The 21,205-nt window shown below is 28.8% G+C and overlaps 2 protein-coding genes across 2 annotated transcripts in view; one reads left to right on the top strand and one right to left on the bottom strand.

Annotated features, from left to right (window-relative positions):
• The window catches only part of LOC119602963 (sex peptide receptor), a 185,354-nt gene that overhangs the window by 149,063 nt on the left and 15,086 nt on the right, over nt 1–21,205 (top strand). The window contains 1 exon segment of the mRNA XM_037954794.1: nt 15,143–15,673. Coding sequence (XP_037810722.1) covers nt 15,344–15,673 — 330 coding nt within the window. The 5' untranslated portion in view covers nt 15,143–15,343.
• Nucleotides 1,610–8,848, bottom strand: LOC119602964 (pupal cuticle protein G1A). The gene is made up of 2 exons (XM_037954796.1): nt 8,775–8,848; nt 1,610–2,086 (listed from the first exon to the last, which is right to left on the bottom strand). Exons 1-2 carry the CDS (start codon nt 8,784–8,786, stop codon nt 1,709–1,711), a joined length of 390 nt encoding a protein of 129 aa, XP_037810724.1. The 5' UTR covers nt 8,787–8,848; the 3' UTR covers nt 1,610–1,708.

Genomic DNA, 21,205 nt, shown 5'->3' with positions numbered 1-21,205 from the left:
AAATCTACGCCATTTTTGTACATCTCTTAGTGTACACCCATATATATTTAATAATTTCTAATAATAATTATATGAAATATTAATTTTCCATTTAAACAAGAACAATTTATAACAATTTAACTTATCACTTTAATATTTTTTTTTAATCATAATCATTTCAACACAATATGTTTTAGATAATTAAAGCAAACTTTTAACACACATATTGTTGTTTATACAAACATATTATTAAATTATTTACTTACTTCCTTACAGAGTTATTACAATATACACACATACATACATATTTATATAGATTTCTTTCCTATAGAACATTTCGTTCGTTTATGGTCTATTAAATAAAATTATATTAGTTGAACTCAAAAAAAGAAAAAAACTAAATTATACAGCTGAGTGAGCACTTAATCACAACCATTAAAATGATGACACTTAAGGACAATTGTCGTCACCAGTTTCTTGTCACATTAAACAAATATTTACGCACATGTGGATGCCCAAACAAGTAAATACTTTACACAACTAACAAATGACATGTGGTTATTAAGTTGGCCACAAAACTGAAAACTTTAGTCTTAAGGGGAATGTAAATCTTAATTTAATAATTTACATAGAAATACTATTTCCGAATATATTTAGAATAGGATTCATTGGAGTCAAAATTATAAAATGGAACTTTTTCTTAAAAAACGTGGGCGTCCTAATGTTTTTACATTTTAAATATTTACTTTGTGTGTTGTCTATCTATTAACTGTTGATGTTATTTTTTATTGTAAATTGATAGTTAAGTCAAACTAAATTGAAGCCCCCTCTTAAGGACAGAAATATCTATTTATACAAAATAGTTAAATCACATAATGGCAGCTATCGCAAAAGTTTCAAGTTACAAAGGAATATTATAAACTAAAGTATGGCTATTTGAAAAAACGTTAAAAATTCTATTATACTTATGTTTATCCTACGACAATATAGAGGTATGTTGATATTTGGCTCAGAATATTAGATGAATTAGAATCTAAAAGTACTTTTTTGCATTAAAAAGTACTACATTTAATTGTCTTCTTTTCTATGTTTTGCCTAGTCTAATAATGTTTAGCTAATAGGTTAGTCTATGGACTAGCCAATTGATATGGACTATTCTGCAAACTAATTCTTTTCAATAATCTATGAACTAATCCATCTATGGACTAGTTTATGATCTTGTCTATTTACAAGGCTATTGACTACTACTGATTAGTATTTGAATATTCATTCTATGAAATATTTTTCGGATCGGTCCATAATTGACTCGCAGCTCTAGTATAAAGTCCATTTCTGAAAATTACTTAATCCTAAATTACTTATGAATAAATAATGATATCGGGAGACAATACTACACGAATACATTTTGTATAGATGCAAATAATTCTGCAACGCGTTTTCTGGATCGGTCCATTAAGTATTAGTTTTTTTTACTATTTGAGGTAGTAACTACTTTCTGCACCTTTTTCCTACCTCAAGTCTACTGTATGTGAAACAAAAATATGCAAATCAATTTCCTTTTCAATTATGGCCTTGTTAATTTATTTGAAAATTTTCTTAATAGTTAATTTAACAATTATGTTACATTTTATTTACAACAACAAACACTATATTAAAATAAATCGTTTAACTTGTCACTTATTAATGCTTCCATTTAAATAATAAATCTTCTACACAAAGCCCCTTCTTCTTAATAGTGATGAATTGAATGGATTGAGGGCAAAATATGAGACGATGAATAGACGGGTGCATGAGCAATAAGTGGAGCATGTGAAATTAGGGGTGTATGCGATAGCAGGGGAGCATGTTGAATGAGGGAGGCATGTGAATAGACGGGCGCATGATGGGAAATGAGTGGGGCATGTGATAGGATAGGTTCGTGTGTAAGAACGGGAGCAGCATGATAAATAGCGGTTGGTTCGGCGGCTACATAGGAGGAGGCAACCAGGGGTGCATGATAGCCGAGACTCAAGTGTAAACCACGTTTCGGTTTAGCCGAAGAGGAAGTGGAGGATTTATCCTCAACTGGGGCGGCATGACAGAGAGCGATGGCCAGCAGCAACAAGAGCTGAAATGGAAGAAAATATAATATATGTTAAATGGAAACGATTCGAATGTATGCCTAACTAACTAACAAACTAACTAACTAACTAACTAAGTACTAACTAACTAACTAACTAACTAACTAACTAACTAACTAACTAACTAACTAACTAACTAACTAACTAACTAACTAACTAACTAACTAACTAACTAACTAACTAACTAACTAACTAACTACTAACTAACTAACTAACTAACTAACTAACTAACTACTAACTAACTAACTAACTAACTAACTAACTAACTAACTAACTAACTAACTAACAAACTAACTAACTAACTAACTAACTAACTAACTAACTAACTAACTAACTAACTAACTAACTAACTAACTAACTAACTAACTAACTAACTAACTAACTAACTAACTAACTAACTAACTAACTAACTAACTAACTAACTAACTAACTAACTAACTAACTAACTAACTAACTAACTAACTAACTAACTAACTACTAACTAACTAACTAACTAACTAACTAACTAACTAACTAACTAACTAACTAACTAACTAACTAACTAACTAACTAACTAACTAACTAACTAACTAACTAACTAACTACTAACTAACTAACTAACTAACTAACTAACTAACTAACTAACTAACTAACTAACTACTAACTAACTAACTAACTAACTAACTAACTACTAACTAACTAACTAACTAACTACTACTAACTAACTAACTAACTAACTAACTACTAACTAACTAACTAACTAACTACTAACTAACTACTAACTAACTACTAACTAACTAACTAACTAACTAACTAACTAACTAACTAACTAACTAACTAACTAACTAACTAACTAACTAACTAACTAACTAACTAACTAACTAACTAACTAACTACTAACTAACTAACTAACTAACTAACTAACTAACTAACTAACTAACTAACTAACTAACTAACTAACTAACTAACTAACTACTAACTAACTAACTAACTAACTAACTAACTAACTAACTAACTAACTAACTAACTAACTAACTAACTAACTAACTAACTAACTACTAACTAACTAACTAACTAACTAACTAACTAACTAACTAACTAACTAACTAACTAACTAACTAACTAACTAACTAACTACTAACTAACTAACTAACTAACTAACTAACTAACTAACTAACTAACTAACTAACTAACTAACTAACTAACTAACTCACTAACTACTACTAACTAACTAACTACTAACTAACTAACTAACTAACTAACTAACTAACTAACTAACTAACTAACTACTAACTAACTAACTAACTAACTACTAACTAACTAACTAACTAACTAACTAACTAACTAACTAACTAACTAACTAACTAACTAACTAACTAACTAACTAACTAACTAACTACTACTAACTAACTAACTACTACTAACTAACTAACTAACTAACTAACTAACTAACTAACTAACTAACTAACTAACTAACTAACTAACTAACTAACTAACTAACTAACTAACTAACTAACTAACTAACTAACTAACTAACTAACTAACTAACTAACTAACTACTAACTAACTAACTAACTAACTAACTAACTAACTAACTACTACTAACTAACTAACTACTAACTAACTACTAACTAACTAACTAACTAACTAACCTAACTACCTAACTACCTAACTACCTAACTAACTAACTAACTAACTAACTAACTAACTAACTAACTAACTAACTAACTAACTACTAACTAACTAACTAACTAACTAACTAACTCACTTACTAACTAACTAACTAACTAACTAACTAACTAACTAACAACTAACTAACTAACTAACTAACTAACTAACTAACTAACTAACTAACTAACTAACTAACTAACTAACTAACTAACTAACTAACTACTAACTAACTAACTAACTAACTAACTAACTAACTAACTACTACTAACTAACTAACTAACTAACTAACTAACTAACTAACTACTAAACTAACTAACTAACTAACTAACTAACTAACTAACTACTAACTAACTAACTACTAACTAACTAACTAACTAACTAACTAACTAACTAACTACTAACTAACTAACTAACTAACTAACTAACTAACTAACTAACTAACTAACTAACTAACTAACTAACTAACTAACTAACTACTAACTAACTAACTAACTAACTAACTAACTAACTAACTAACTAACTAACTAACTAACTAACTAACTAACTAACTAACTAACTACTACCTACCTACCTAACTAACTAACTAACTAACTAACTAACTAACTAACTAACTAACTAACTTACTCACTTACTCACTAACTAACTAACTATTGTTAAAAGGTCAAATATTACCAAAAACTAAGTTCTTTTTTTGTAATTTTAAGGACGCAGATTCAGATTTAACACTGCTTAAGGCCGTAGAAAGTATTATACTTTTCTTAGTAAAAAAAATTGTTGGCCTGTGTCATATTATATTATCACTCTGTGAAAGCGGTACAAAGGATATTATACCAATAATCAAATGTATTTATAAATTTATTAAATCTGTTGGTGTCAGCTTTTGTATGGCCTTTTTGTTTTTTTTTTTTGTTTTTAACTTAATGACATTTGACATTTTGTATTTTAAACTCATAAATCAAATTAAGAGTTGATTTCATTTCTATATTTTTTTATACTTATTTATTATTTGTTCTTCTTTTTTACTACATGTTGTATTCTTTCCAGTTATTTTTTTTTATATAGTAAATACATCCCATTTTCTGGTTGTCTTTACATTGTTCACTACTGTCTCTAGCAGCTTTTATCTATGGATATTCAAGTTAATTAAAAAGACATCAAGCATTTAATAAATATATACAACATGAGGTTGTATACATTAGGGCGATTCTGAAAAAGTTGTTGTTTCTTTTTATTAACTCCAGTGTTAAAGATCCCATGAACAGTATTAACTTGGTAAATCTGTCGCAATATGCAACAAATGTAATTGTAAATAGAAACAAAACCAAAATCGTTTTTTCGAAACAATATTTAAGCCGATTAAATGTGTCCCATTTGTATTTTAACATTAAAATATTAAAGTTCAATATAAAAAACAAACAAAAGAATTTTTTTGCAACAAATTGACTGTAAATGTTAAATATCGCTTAATTTAATTGCCCCTAACGGCAATAAAACCTAAAATTTGTGTTCACCTGAAATTGACATACAATCCATCGTAGGAGAAATTGCTATTATTCATAGAAACCGTTTATAACAGCTGTTTATGGTCACCAAAAATTCTGATAAAAAAAACTATTTCACAACAGGGGAAAAGTTTTCACATGAAATTACATTTCGCAAATATGTATATACGTTTTAGAAGAATTTCATTAGTATATGTGTAAAATGAATTTCAAATATTTAAATGAACCAAAAGTTTGCAATAAAATTATTATAGAAACGAAATCCACCCTATTGTATATGTAAATAAATAAATGATTCTTGTTGTCGTAACTCAAGTATTTAAATAATGAATTCAAATACAAAGTTGTCATTTATAACGTTTCACAGAAAAACATTTTAGTATGTATTTAATTACAATTTAATTATCAAGGTGGATTGTAGAAGAAACCGAAACTCTTTGGTGGACAATTTTAGTTGATGTTAAGGTTTAAATACATTTAAGTAATTTACTTAGGGTTAAGGTACAACTATTTATTTAGTTAAGAAGAGATTATGCAATTATGGGAATTGTCTTAAATTGTCTGAATTAAATTGAATGAAAGGATGTTGCTTAGACTGACAAAAAGTGTAAGTAGTTTCTAATGAAAAACTTAGTTCTTAACACTTGGTACATATGTATGTATGTACATATATGCATCATCCTTTTAACTAGCCAACTAACTAACTAACTAACTAACTAACTAACTAACTAACTAACTAACTAACTAACTAACTAACTAACTAACTAACTAACTAACTAACTAACTAACTAACTAACTAACTAACTAACTAACTAACTAACTAACTAACTAACTAACTAACTAACTAACTAACTAACTAACTAACTAACTAACTAACTAACTAACTACTAACTAACTAACTAACTAACTAACTAACTAACTAACTAACTAACTAACTAACTAACTAACTAACTAACTAACTAACTAACTAACTAACTAACTAACTAACTAACTAACTACTAACTACTATCTATCTATCTATCTATCTATCTATCTATCTATCTATCTATCTATCTATCTATCTATCTATCTATCTATCTATCTATCTATCTATCTATCTATCTATCTATCTATCTATCTATCTATCTATCTATCTATCTATCTATCTATCTATCTATCTATCTATCTATCTATCTATCTATCTATCTATCTATCTATCTATCTATCTATCTATCTATCTATCTATCTATCTATCTATCTATCTATCTATCTATCTATCTATCTATCTATCTATCTATCTATCTATCTATCTATCTATCTATCTATCTATCTATCTATCTATCTATCTATCTATCTATCTATCTATCTATCTATCTATCTATCTATCTATCTATCTATCTATCTATCTATCTATCTATCTATCTATCTATCTATCTATCTATCTATCTATCTATCTATCTATCTATCTATCTATCTATCTATCTATCTATCTATCTATCTATCTATCTATCTATCTATCTATCTATCTATCTATCTATCTATCTATCTATCTATCTATCTATCTATCTATCTATCTATCTATCTATCTATCTATCTATCTATCTATCTATCTATCTATCTATCTATATCTATCTATCTATCTATCTATCTATCTATCTATCTATCTATCTATCTATCTATCTATCTATCTATCTATCTATCTATCTATCTATCTATCTATCTATCTATCTATCTATCTATCTATCTATCTATCTATCTATCTATCTATCTATCTATCTATCTATCTATCTATCTATCTATCTATCTATCTATCTATCTATCTATCTATCTATCTATCTATCTATCTATCTATCTATCTATCTATCTATCTATCTATCTTATCTATCTATCTATCTATCTATCTATCTATCTATCTATCTATCTATCTATCTATCTATCTATCTATCTATCTATCTATCTATCTATCTATCTATCTATCTATCTATCTATCTATCTATCTATCTATCTATCTATCTATCTATCTATCTATCTATCTATCTATCTATCTATCTATCTATCTATCTATCTATCTATCTATCTATCTATCTATCTATCTATCTATCTATCTATCTATCTATCTATCTATCTATCGATCTATCGATCTATCTATCTATCTATCTATCTATCTATCTACTATCTATCTATCTATCTATCTATCTATCTATCTATCTATCTATCTATCTATCTATCTATCTATCTATCTATCTATCTATCTATCTATCTATCTATCTATCTATCTATATCTGTCTATCTATCTATCTATCTGTCTATCTGTCTATCTGTCTATCTGTCTATCTGTCTTCTATCTATCTTCTATCTATCTATCTATCTATCTATCTATCTATCTATCTATCTATCTATCTATCTATCTATCTATCTACTCTATCTATCTATCTATCTATCTATCTATCTATCTATCTATCTATCTATCTATCTATCTATCTATCTATCTATCTATCTCTATCTATCTATCTATCTATCTATCTATCTATCTATCTATCTATATTTTTAGTTTTAAAGACACTTCAAACTAATATTACTGCAGTTATTTTTTTCCATTAGTTGAATAAAAATAATACTAATAGTCGTCCTTTTGAATTCATGCAAAATAACTTAAAATTAACTGATGTCAGAAAAAATAAATAATAAAACTATAAGCATGCTCGTTTTTTTAAACCAAAAACCAGCAAAATAATAAAAGTTTTTGATAAAAACTTTTTTTTTTTTTTTTGTAAAGCACCCACTCAACAATAAACCTACACATGGTCAGTCATGATGTAAAACAACTAAAACTTTAATATGTACGTTTACAACTAAAAGCAACCTACTAAACCCACCATCGAAGCATGTTTTGCAGATTTAAAATGAATTTCAAAAGATGACCTTACATTAGGATTTGGGAATTGTTACCACGATTTACTAATATATTTATTTGATTTGTGCTATTATCATAACACGATACTTATAAGATCCAACTCTTAAGAGAAATTATGAATCGATCGGATTCATATGGGTAAAATGTTTGTGAAAACCTTCAGCCGTTTAGATGTACCCGTTCAGGCCCTATCATGCTTTCCACCGACGGACAGACAGAATAAACTTTAACTGCACTTTTGTGTCATTTAATTTCAGTTTATATAAATACTTTGTTATTAAAAATCGGTCAGAACGTTGTATAGATGGCAGTAATACGATTAAAATATCCCATGACTTAAACATATTTTTGGCTGCAACAAAAATAGAAAGTTGCAATGTAATATAACCACATACATACATATGTAGATGACAAGTGTATTGTTATCTGATTTTTTTTTTTTTTTTCATCACAAACAAAATTTAATTTTTCATTTACTTGTTTATTGTTTTTGTTGGCATTCCTCATACTGAATACAAACAAAAATATTTTTTAATTAACTTTATTATGCACAGAACGTTATATAAAACATATTTAACAAGTTTAAAAGGATTTTTTTTAACTATAATTTTTTTTTCGCCACACACTTACAATGTATTTCATTTCGATGTGAATTGTTTTTAAATCAATTTTCGAATATTAAAAGGGATTTATAGCAGTACAGCACACACGTAGATTAAACGCGTATTAGAAACTACAACAAGTTTATCTATACGCAACTTTATTTATACTTTATGTCAAAAAAAAACTTCAAATTAAGAAAATTCAATTAGAAGTAATAAAATTATTTGGATAAACAACTAAATAAAGGTGATTTATTAGGGTGTTCACTCAACTAATAAGTAATTTCGGATATCCTGTTCTGCAGACAGTCGGACAGAGAAAGGTTCGTCTAGGTAGTCTAGTCTAGTCTATAGTCTAGTCTATAGTCTAGTCTAGTCTATAGTCTAGTCTATAGTCTAGTCTAGTCTATAGTCTAGTCTATAGTCTAGTCTAGTCTAGTCTATAGTCTAGTCTATAGTATATAGTCTAGTATAGTATAGTCTAGTCTATAGTCTAGTCTAGTATAGTCTAGTCTATAGTCTAGCCTAGTCTATAGTATAGTCTAGTCTATAGTCTAGTCTATAGTCTAGTCTATAGTCTAGTCTATAGTCTAGCCTAGTCTATAGTATAGTCTAGTCTATAGTCTATAGTCTATAGTCTATAGTCTATAGTCTATAGTCTAGTCTAGTCTAGTCTAGTCTAGTCTAGTCTAGTCTAGTCTAGTCTAGTCTAGTCTAGTCTAGTCTTGTCTAGTCTAGTCTAGTCTAGTCTATAGTCTAGTCTATAGTCTAGTCTATCGTCTAGTCTATAGTCTAGTCTATAGTCTAGTCTATAGTCTAGTCTATAGTCTAGTCTATAGTCTAGTCTATAGTCTAGTCTATAGTCTAGTCTATAGTCTAGTCTATAGTCTAGTCTATAGTCTAGTCTATAGTCTAGTCTATAGTCTATAGTCTATAGTCTAGTCTATAGTCTAGTCTATAGTCTAGTCTATAGTCTAGTCTAGTCTAGTCTAGTCTAGTCTATATCTAGTCTATAGTCTATCTATAGCTATAGTCTAGTCTATAGTCTAGTCTATAGTCTAGTCTAGTCTAGTCTATAGTCTAGTCTATAGTCTAGTCTATAGTCTAATCTATAGTCTAGTCTATAGTCTAGTCTATAGTCTAGTCTATAGTCTATAGTCTAGTCTATAGTCAGTCTATAGTCTAGTCTATAGTCTAGTCTATAGTCTAGTCTATAGTCTAGTCTATAGTCTAGTCTATAGTCTAGTCTATAGTCTAGTGTATAGTCTAGTCTATAGTCTAGTGTATAGTCTAGTCTATAGTCTAGTGTAAAGTCTAGTCTATAGTCTAGTCTATAGTCTAGTCTATAGTCTAGTCTATAGTCTAGTCTATAGTCTAGTCTATAGTCTAGTCTATAGTCTAGTCTATAGTCTAGTCTATAGTCTAGTCTATAGTCTAGTCTATAGTCTAGTCTATAGTCTAGTCTATAGTCTAGTCTATAGTCTAGTCTATAGTCTAGTCTATAGTCTATAGTCTTGTCTATAGTCTCATCTATTACAAACAATGAAAATGAGTGTTGTGGAAAATGTAAGCCCTCAAATGTAATGTTAAAAAGACCACCCTAACCAATAAAATGATATGATGGAATGAATGATTTGTAGCGAGCAATTGAATTTGATTTTTCCAAAAAAAAAAAAAAAAGTGTAACTGGTTCGTACAATTTGCCAACAAGAATTGTTATTGCACATTTGCCAATAAAATAAAATGAAATAATATATGGCATAAATTATGCATTAAATGGAAATATGACTTTTAGTATTATTTGGTATTAAACAACAATTAGCATCAATTTTAAGTAAAATCAATATTATTTTAAGCCTTTATTTATTTGAAATATATTTTATTTAAAAGAAAAGCAGATTAAGTTATTTAAGAGATTTATAACAATAATAACAATATTATTATAATTATTCGCTTTATTATGATTTAATAATAACAATTGAAAATTAATAATGCAATAATTTTCAATACATTTGTATAAGTTATTGAAATATTTGGGAGGCAAAAAAATAAACTATTTATTAATTAATTACAATTTTATACATATTTAAATTTTATTTCTAATTACAATAGTTTGATGTTTAAGTGTAAACATTGGATTGCTTGGCAAAAACGTTACTTGCAAAATTACTTCATAGTATTCCAGAGCCGATATTGAATCTCTCGTTGTCTTTCCCTGTATGCGAAAGGTTCAACACGAGGTGAGCGATAGATAGATAGATAGATAGATAGATAGATAGATAGATAGATAGATAGATAGATAGATAGATAGATAGATAGATAGATAGATAGATAGATAGATAGATAGATAGATAGATAGATAGATAGATAGATAGATAGATAGATAGATAGATAGATAGATAGATAGATAGATAGATAGATAGATAGATAGATAGATAGATAGATAGATAGATAGATAGATAGATAGATAGATAGATAGATAAGATAGATAGATAGATAGATAGATAATAGATAGATAGATAGATAGATAGATAGATAGATAGATAGATAGATAGATAGATAGATAGATAGATAGATAGATAGATAGATAGATAGATAGATAGATAGATAGATAGATAGATAGATAGATAGATAGATAGATAGATAGATAGATAGATAGATAGATAGATAGATAGATAGATAGATAGATAGATAGATAGATAGATAGATAGATAGATAGATAGATAGATAGATAGATAGATAGATAGATAGATAGATAGATAGATAGATAGATAGATAGATAGACTACTTAGTTAGTTTTTTTGTTTGTTTCTTTTCATCCGCACAACCTTGGACCACTCTAGTAACCATTTTGTACACAAATGTATGTTTATTAAATTACATAAGTGGTAAAAGTAAAAATGGTTGAGTTTTTAAATAAATTTTTATTAGGGGAGGAAATTATCCATATTCTTCTTTTTTTTTCAACATTTTGGTGGAAAGGTTTCACATGAATTCTACATAGAACCGTAAATGTAAATTTTGTAAATTACATTTACATGAATAATAGACAGCAATATTTTTAATATTTGAACACAATATTTCTGACAACAATCTATATAAATAATATAAAATAAACAATGATTAATTGGACATATTCAGACAGTAAAATAATAAATAAAATGTTTTGTAAATCACAGAGGATGTCTAGCAAAAAAGAACTGAAACAAATAAGTCAATCCAGACGAACTTTTAGAAACCCTACAAACATATTTACAAAAAATAAATTATTAATAATTCTAAGAAATGATTCACTATTATATTGAATTGTATAGAGTTCGGTCCATATTTGACTCAAGCAACAACAAAAATTCTCATTCGAAATTTGTACTCTTAGAACTTGTAGTGAAAGGGTTAAATTGATTGGTTATAAACACCATTAGGATTAAGGCATTACATGTATTGATATGGGGCATTATAAGGTTCTGCATAGTCGTATATAATGCACTTACGTGATTTGTTGTTTTTTTTTTTTTTTTCTTTTCAAGTTTACAACAGTTGGAAATATATAGTACAATAGTACTATATATATTTTTTGAATTCTATTTCATAACTAACAATGACATATTGTCAGCTATATATTTTTTGTCACTTCTTAATTCCAATAAATGACCATTCTTATTGTATATATTCTATAAAATAATAAATTTGATTTACTTTAGCATTTTATACAAATAATAAAGTGAGTTTAAATTTGTAGAACAATTGTATTGAAATTATATATTTTGACACTCTTTAATGTACTCAAGAGTATGAATATTTAGTATAAAATAAAATTTGATCAATACATTTTTGACATGAATATTTTGATACTTAATAAAAATTTATTTTTAAATTTCCATCACTGCTGCTAAAAGGCAGACAGGTGGTGTCTGTCTATCTGCCTTTTACCTTACGAGTTAGTTTAAGGCCAATAATAATGAATGTTAATAAATATCGGTGGCACGGTTTCTGTAGTTGATTTGTGTGAAATTTAAATGGCAAATATATTATATGCATTTGACAGTTGCAAATCATATCGGTAATTTAAACAAGAATTGGACTGCTGGGGAGTAAACAGTGAAAAATGAAACATGTTTGAGTGATATGTATGTACGTATGGATGTATGTACATATGTATGTAGGTTGTTGCAAACTTGTTTAACCTTTAGTTCCAAGGGCAATTTTGTTTATTTTTTCTCATAAATTAGTTCTGATAATAGTTCGAGTTTATATAGTTTCAATAACAACATTAGGGTTCTAGAAATCAACTTTAAAGTAATCGACATTTTGTAGAAAAAAGGCAAAGTCGACTATCTTGTAAGAAAAATATCGAATTTTACAACCGCTGCTGGGTCTGCCCAAATCCTTGAAATACCAAGTATTGAAGCCTTGTACTATATACTATCTATCTATCTATCTATCTATCTATCTATCTATCTATCTATCTATCTATCTATCTATCTATCTATCTATCTATCTATCTATCTATCTATCTATCTATCTATCTATCTATCTATCTATCTATCTATCTATCTATCTATCTATCTATCTATCTATCTATCTATCTATCTATCTATCTATCTATCTATCTATCTATCTATCTATCTATCTATCTATCTATCTATCTATCTATCTATCTATCTATCTATCTATCTATCTATCTATCTATCTATCTATCTATCTATCTATCTATCTATCTATCTATCTATCTATCTATCTATCTATCTATCTATCTATCTATCTATCTATCTTTCTATCTATCTATCTATCTATCTATCTATCTATCTATCTATCTATCTATCTATCTATCTATCTATCTATCTATCTATCTATCTATCTATCTATCTATGTTGCAATATCAATTATTGCAACAATTTAGAATGAAGTATTTGGGAAGTTTGGACTCATCCACCCTTTTGTCCACATCTTGTCTAGTTTCGATCCATAAAGGACGCATGAAGGTTCGAAAAATTCACTAAAAAGAAGATATGTTGGCTGTTCATGAACTGCAAAAAGTCGAAGTCGACTGTAAAAAGTCCGAAAAAAATGGAAAATAGAACGAAAAGACTAAAAGTCGATATTGAAAAGTTTGAATAGCTCAATTATTAGTTGGAATTGCAAAAAGTCAAAGTCTACTGTTTTGTCTAAATGAATTCGAAAAATCTTCGATTTCTTTTAAGAATAAAGTAAGTCAAGTTGAAAATAAGTCGAAGAGAATCGAATAAGATGTCCGAAAAAGTCGAAAAAAAGAGAACGAAATTTCGAAAAAATTTATATATAAAAATTGGACAAATCAAAGATTCGAAAGTTTGATATTTTCTTTCAACTATAGAACCCTAATTTAAAGTTTTAATTCTGTACATTAACAACATCAAGCACTCTAATGAACCCAGCAAAAACATACATTGAAAGGCTTAAATTTACTTACACAATAACATTTAAGTTATTATTTTAAATGACCTTACAGGCAAGTACTAACCACTTACGCCTACAAATAGGGAGTAAAATAACAACTTACTGCTGTAAGAGGTTAAATAAGTAGTTTGAAAAGTGTGTTATAGGGTAAGTACAAGTCATAACCATGTTTTTGCTTGGATGGAGGGTATAATAACATAAAATTTTGCCACTAATTAAAACGTGAATTCTGTGTTAACTGATGGACGGCAGTTAAATATTATTTGTATTTTTTCCACAATTAATTAAAGCATTAACATGTGTTGCGGCCATATTATGTCTTTAGAATATTTGTTTTTAATTTTCATTAATTTATTATGGTAATATTCTAATTAACTTTTTATTAAGTTTTCTTTTAATATATAAACATTTGATTAAATTCTGTCATGTGACTTACATATGTACATATAAATTATATGACATTATATTATACAATTTGTTTACTTTTGATACACACATACAAATAAATATAAATATACATATTTTAAAATAAACAAATAAATAAATATTTATTGACATTTATTTAAACTAGATCAAATAAACAAGTTATTTATACATATAAATATATGTGTAAATAAATATTTACATATGTATATGTTTAAATATAAATATTTCTTTAACACAGTTTCATGTCTCGCAAATAAAAAATGACCTTGTTTTAATGATAACATCTGTCAAAAGAAAGGTGAACAAAAAACCAAAGTGAAAAACCAATTCACAATAATATGAAACATACATCCACACATACATATGCATTTAAACATTAATTTATATTATTAAAACACTTATTTAAAGGCGTTATCTATAAAATTAAGTAATTAAATTTCGAAAACTTTTTTTTGGAAATTTTTTCAATTGAAATAAAATCCAAATAAATTAAACGCTCTAACTTGTTTTGATTTATTGTCATTCTATTTTCAGATAACACGATAACATCAAACATGAATATAATGAACAGTAAACCACATCTTAAATACTAAGAAAAACCCCAAAAACAAAAACCAATAAAATCAATAAACAATTTATAAAGAATACGCCAAAACCCAAACAACAATAAAAAAAATAACATCTGCAATAACAAAGAAATCTGAAGTTAAGAGAAAACCAAAAAACACAAAAGTCATGACATACGAACCTTTGATTTTCCCGCAAATGGAAGAAAAACCTACACATACAATTATGGATACATTAACAACAACGTTAAGCTTCACCACAACACCACTACCAACCGACGACACATTGATACCAACAACAATCGCAATGGAAACAAATAAAAGTCTCCATCTGTTAGATAAGAACTCAAGTTTAGGCATTACGGAAAATGATTTCCGTCTGTTCGTTGAATACATGCAAATCTATAAGACAACCCACGAGTGTGCGGATTACTGTAAAGGAGAATTTTATCAAATGCTAAGGGCTTATAATGGTATTCATGGTTATGTTGCTCTAATGGTAAGTACATATACATTCATACATATATATGTATGTATACAATAACAGTAAGTGAAAGGAAATGTACTGTAATACAAATAACATTACTTAACTACTTCCACTTTTGTTATATATTAATTGGCCCGACATGTTTAAATAAACCTTCAAATATATGTATGTTGCTCCGTACATACATACGTACATTTTAATGCGGTTTGTTAAGTAGTCTTAATATTGGTTAAGTGTTTAAGGCAATTCGTTATCATCTATATATTAAGAAGTTTACCAAATAGTTTAGAGACTACATTACAGACTAGACTATAGACTATATTATAAACTCGACTATAAACTAGACTATAGATTAGACTGTAGCCTACTATATAGACTTGACTATAGACTTGACTATAGACTAGACTATAGACTAGACTAGACTATAGACTAGACTATAGACTAGACTATAGACTAGACTATAGACTAGACTATAGACTAGACTATAGACTAGACTATAGACTAGACTATAGACTAGACTATAGACTAGACTATAGACTAGACTATAGACTAGACTATAGACTAGACTATAGACTAGACTATAGACTAGACTATAGACTAGACTATAGACTAGACTATAGACTAGACTATAGACTAGACTATAGACTAGACTATAGACTAGACTATAGACTAGACTATAGACTAGACTATAGACTAGACTATAGACTAGACTATAGACTAGACTATAGACTAGACTATAGACTAGACTATAGACTAGACTATAGACTAGACTATAGACTAGACTATAGACTAGACTATAGACTAGACTATAGACTAGACTATAGACTAGATTATAGACTAGACTATAGACTAGACTATAGACTAGACTATAGACTAGACTATAGACTAGACTATAGACTAGACTAGACTATAGACTAGACTATAGACTAGACTATAGACTAGACTATAGACTAGACTATAGACTAGACTATAGACTAGACTATAGACTAGACTATAGACTAGACTATAGACTAGACTATAGACTAGACTATACTAGACTATAGACTAGACTATAGACTAGACTATAGACTAGACTATAGACTAGACTATAGACTAGACTATAGACTAGACTATAGACTAGACTACAGACTAGACTAGACTATAGACTAGACTAGACTATAGACTAGACTATAGACTAGACTATAGACTAGACTAGACTAGACTATAGACTAGACTATAGACTAGACTAGACTAGACTATAGACTAGACTATAGACTAGACTATAGACTAGACTATAGACTAGACTATAGACTAGACTATAGACTAGACTATAGACTAGACTATAGACTAGACTAGACTATAGACTAGACTAGACTATAGACTAGACTATAGACTAGACTATAGACTAGACTATAGACTAGACTATAGACTAGACTATAGACTAGACTATAGACTAGACTATAGACTAGACTATAGACTAGACTATAGACTAGACTATAGACTAGACTATAGACTAGACTATAGACTAGACTATAGACTAGACTATAGACTAGACTATAGACTAGACTATAGACTAGACTATAGACTAGACTAGACTAGACTATAGACTATAGACTAGGACTATGACTAGACTATAGACTAGACTATAGACGAGACTATAGACTAGACTATAGACTAGACTATAGACTAGGACTATAGCTACTAGACTATAGACTAGACTATAGACTAGACTATAGACTAGACTATAGGACTAGACTATAGACTAGACTATAGACTAGACTATAGACTAGACTATAGACTAGACTATAGACTATAGACTAAGACTAGACTATAGACTAGACTATAGACTAGACTATAGACTAAGACTATAGACTAGACTATAGACTAGACTATAGACCAGACTTAGACTAGACTATAGACTAGACTATAGACTAGACTATAGACTAGACTATAGGACTAGACTCTAGACTAGACTATAGACTAGACTATAGACTAGACTATAAGCATAGACTATGACTAGACCAGACTATAGACTAGACTATAGACTAGACTATAGACTAGACTATAGACTAGACTATAGACTAGACTATAGACTAGACTATAGACTAGACTATAGACTAGACTATAGACTAGACTATAGACTAGACTATAGACTAGACTATAGACTAGACTATAGACTAGACTATAGACTAGACTATAGACTAGACTATAGACTAGACTATAGACTAGACTATAGACTAGACTATAGACTAGACTATAGACTAGACTATAGACTAGACTATAGACTAGACTATAGACTAGACTATAGACTAGACTATAGACTAGACTATAGACTAGACTATAGACTAGACTATAGACTAGACTATAGACTAGACTATAGACTAGACTATAGACTAGACTATAGACTAGACTATAGACTAGACTATAGACTAGACTATAGACTAGACTATAGACTAGACTATAGACTAGACTATAGACTAGACTATAGACTAGACTATAGACTAGACTATAGACTAGACTATACTATAGACTAGACTATAGACTAGACTATAGACTAAGACTATACTAGACTATAGACTAGACTATAGACTAGACTATTAGACTAGACTATCGACTAGACTATAGACTAGACTATAGACTAGACTCTATACTAGACTATAGACTAGACTATAGACTAGACTATTAGACTAGACTATAGACTAGACTATATACTACTATAGACTAGGACCTATAGACTAGACTATAGACTAGACTTATTAGACTAGACTTAAGGCTAGGACTATAGACTAGACATAGACTAGACTATAGACTAGACTATAGACTAGGACTATAGACTAGACTATAGACTAGACTTAGACTAGACTATAGACTAGACTATAGACTAGACTTAAGACTAGACTATTAGACTAAGACTATAGACTAGATTATTAGAGTAGGACTATAGACTAGACTATTACTTAACCAGATTTACAAAACCGCACTTGGTCACCCGTTGACTCATTTTTTGCTGTCACATTATGTATTTCTTGACAATAAAAAGATTTCGTATAAGAGCGTCATGAGATCTTAAAAGTAAATTTATCTTTGACATTATCATTAATTATTTAACGAATGAATGAAGTCGTCAAAGTACCATTCAACAGATTCTTTTTAAACAAATTGGTAATAAATAGGTCAGAGTCTTTTATATAAAAAATATAAATAAAAGTTTAATTTTGCAAATGTACACAACATCAAGGAGGTATAAATAATAACTTTATACAACAAAAATAATGATAATTTTAATTAAAAACCCAACATTATACATTCTTCATTCATTTACATTCAAAGGTCCGTTTGATTTCCATCAATCTGTCTTCGTTCACCATACAAATTCATTTACTTTAACCTTATCTTCTCTATACCGTTGGTAATTTATTTATAAAAGTTTCTCGGAAATAAACATTATTCATTTTATTATTGCAACAAAAATTAATGCAAGAGTTATTTTCCAGCAAACAATTTTCAAATCTTGATTATGAGTAATGTCTAGTCTATAGCCTAGTCCTAGTCCTATAGTCCTATTCTATAGTCTAGTCTAGTCTATAGCCCAGTCTAGTCTATAGTCCAGTCTATAGTCTAGTCTATAGTCCAGTCTATAGTCTAGTCTATAGTCTAGTCTATAGTCTAGTCTATAGTCTAGTCTATAGTCTAGTCTATAGTTAGTCTAGTATAGTCTAGTCTATAGTCTAGTCTATAGTCTAGTCTATAGTCTAGTCTATAGTCTAGTCTATAGTCTAGTCTATAGTCTAGTCTATAGTCTAGTCTATAGTCTAGTCTATAGTCTAGTCTATAGTCTAGTCTATAGTCTAGTCTATAGTCTAGTCTATAGTAGTCTAGTCTATAGTCAGTCTATAGTCTAGTCTATAGTCTAGTCTATAGTCTAGTCTATAGTCTATAGTCTAGTCTATAGTCTAGTCTATAGTCTAGTCTATAGTCTAGTCTATAGTCTAGTCTATAGTCTAGTCTATAGTCTAGTCTATAGTCTAGTCTATAGTCTAGTCTATAGTCTAGTCTATAGTCTAGTCTATAGTCTAGTCTATAGTCTAGTCTATAGTCTAGTCTATAGTCTAGTCTATAGTCTAGTCTATAGTCTAGTCTATAGTCTAGTCTATAGCTAGTCTATAGTCTAGTCTATAGTCTAGTCTATAGTCTAGTCTATAGTCTAGTCTATAGTCTAGTCTATAGTCTAGTCTATAGTCTAGTCTATAGTCTAGTCTATAGTCTAGTCTATAGTCTAGTCTATAGTCTAGTCTATAGTCTAGTCTATAGTCTAGTCTATAGTCTAGTCTATAGTCTAGTCTATAGTCTAGTCTAGTCTATAGTCTAGTCTATAGTCTAGTCTATAGTCTAGTCTATAGTCTAGTCTATAGTCTAGTCTATAGTCTAGTCTATAGTCTAGTCTATAGTCTAGTCTATAGTCTAGTCTATAGTCTAGTCTATAGTCTAGTCTATAGTCTAGTCTATAGTCTAGTCTATATTAGTCTAGTCTAGTCTATAGTCTAGTCTATAGTCTAGTCTATAGTCTAGTCTATAGTCTAGTCTATAGTCTAGTCTATAGTCTAGTCTATAGTCTAGTCTATAGTCTAGTCTATAGTCTAGTCTATAGTCTAGTCTATAGTCTAGTCTATAGTCTAGTCTATAGTCTAGTCTATAGTCTAGTCTATAGTCTAGTCTATAGTCTAGTCTATAGTCTAGTCTATAGTCTAGTCTATAGTCTAGTCTATAGTCTAGTCTATAGTCTAGTCCTATAGTCTAGTCTATAGTCTAGTCCATAGTCTAGTCTATAGTCTGTAGTCCATTCTGTAGCTATAGTCTAGTCTATAGTCTAGTCTATAGTCTAGTCTATAGTCTAGGTCTATAGTCTAGTCTATAGTCTAGTCTATAGTCCTAGTCTATAGTCTAGTCTATAGTCTAGTCTATAGTCTAGTCTATAGTCTAGTCTATAGTCTAGTCTATAGTCTAGTCTATAGTCTATAGTCTGTAGTCCATTCTGTAGCTTATAGTCTAGTCGATAGTCTAGTCTATAGTCTAGTCTTTAATCTAGTCTATAATCTATAGTTTAGTCTATAGTCTAGTCTATAGTCTAGTCTATAGTCTAGTCTATAGTCTAGTCTATTCTCCAGCCTAGTCTATAGTCTAGTCTATTCTCCAGCCTAGTCTTTTGCCTAGTCTATAGTCTGGTCTATAGTCTAGTCTATAGTCTAGTCTATAGTCCAGTCTATAGTCTAGTCTATAGTCTAGTCTGTAGTCCAGTCTGTAGTCTAGTCTATAGTCCAGTCTGTAGTCTAGTCTATAGTCCAGTCTATAGTCTAGTCGATAGTCTAGTCTAGTTGATAGTCTAGTCTATAGTTTAGTCTATAGACTAGTCTATAGTCTAGTCTATAGTCTAGACAATAGTTTAGTTTAGTCCATAGTTTAGTCTATAGTCTAATCTATAGTCTATACTCTACTCTGTAGTCTAGTCAATAGTCTAGTCTATACTCTGCTCTGTAGTATAGTCTATCGTCTATTTTATAGTATAGT

This window comes from Lucilia sericata, unplaced genomic scaffold (genome assembly GCF_015586225.1).
Source record: "Lucilia sericata isolate MDLA Ls3-8-SP2 unplaced genomic scaffold, ASM1558622v1 Contig000266F_arrow, whole genome shotgun sequence".
NCBI lineage: Eukaryota > Metazoa > Arthropoda > Insecta > Diptera > Calliphoridae > Lucilia > Lucilia sericata.
This window is presented reverse-complemented; position numbering and strand designations above follow the sequence as displayed.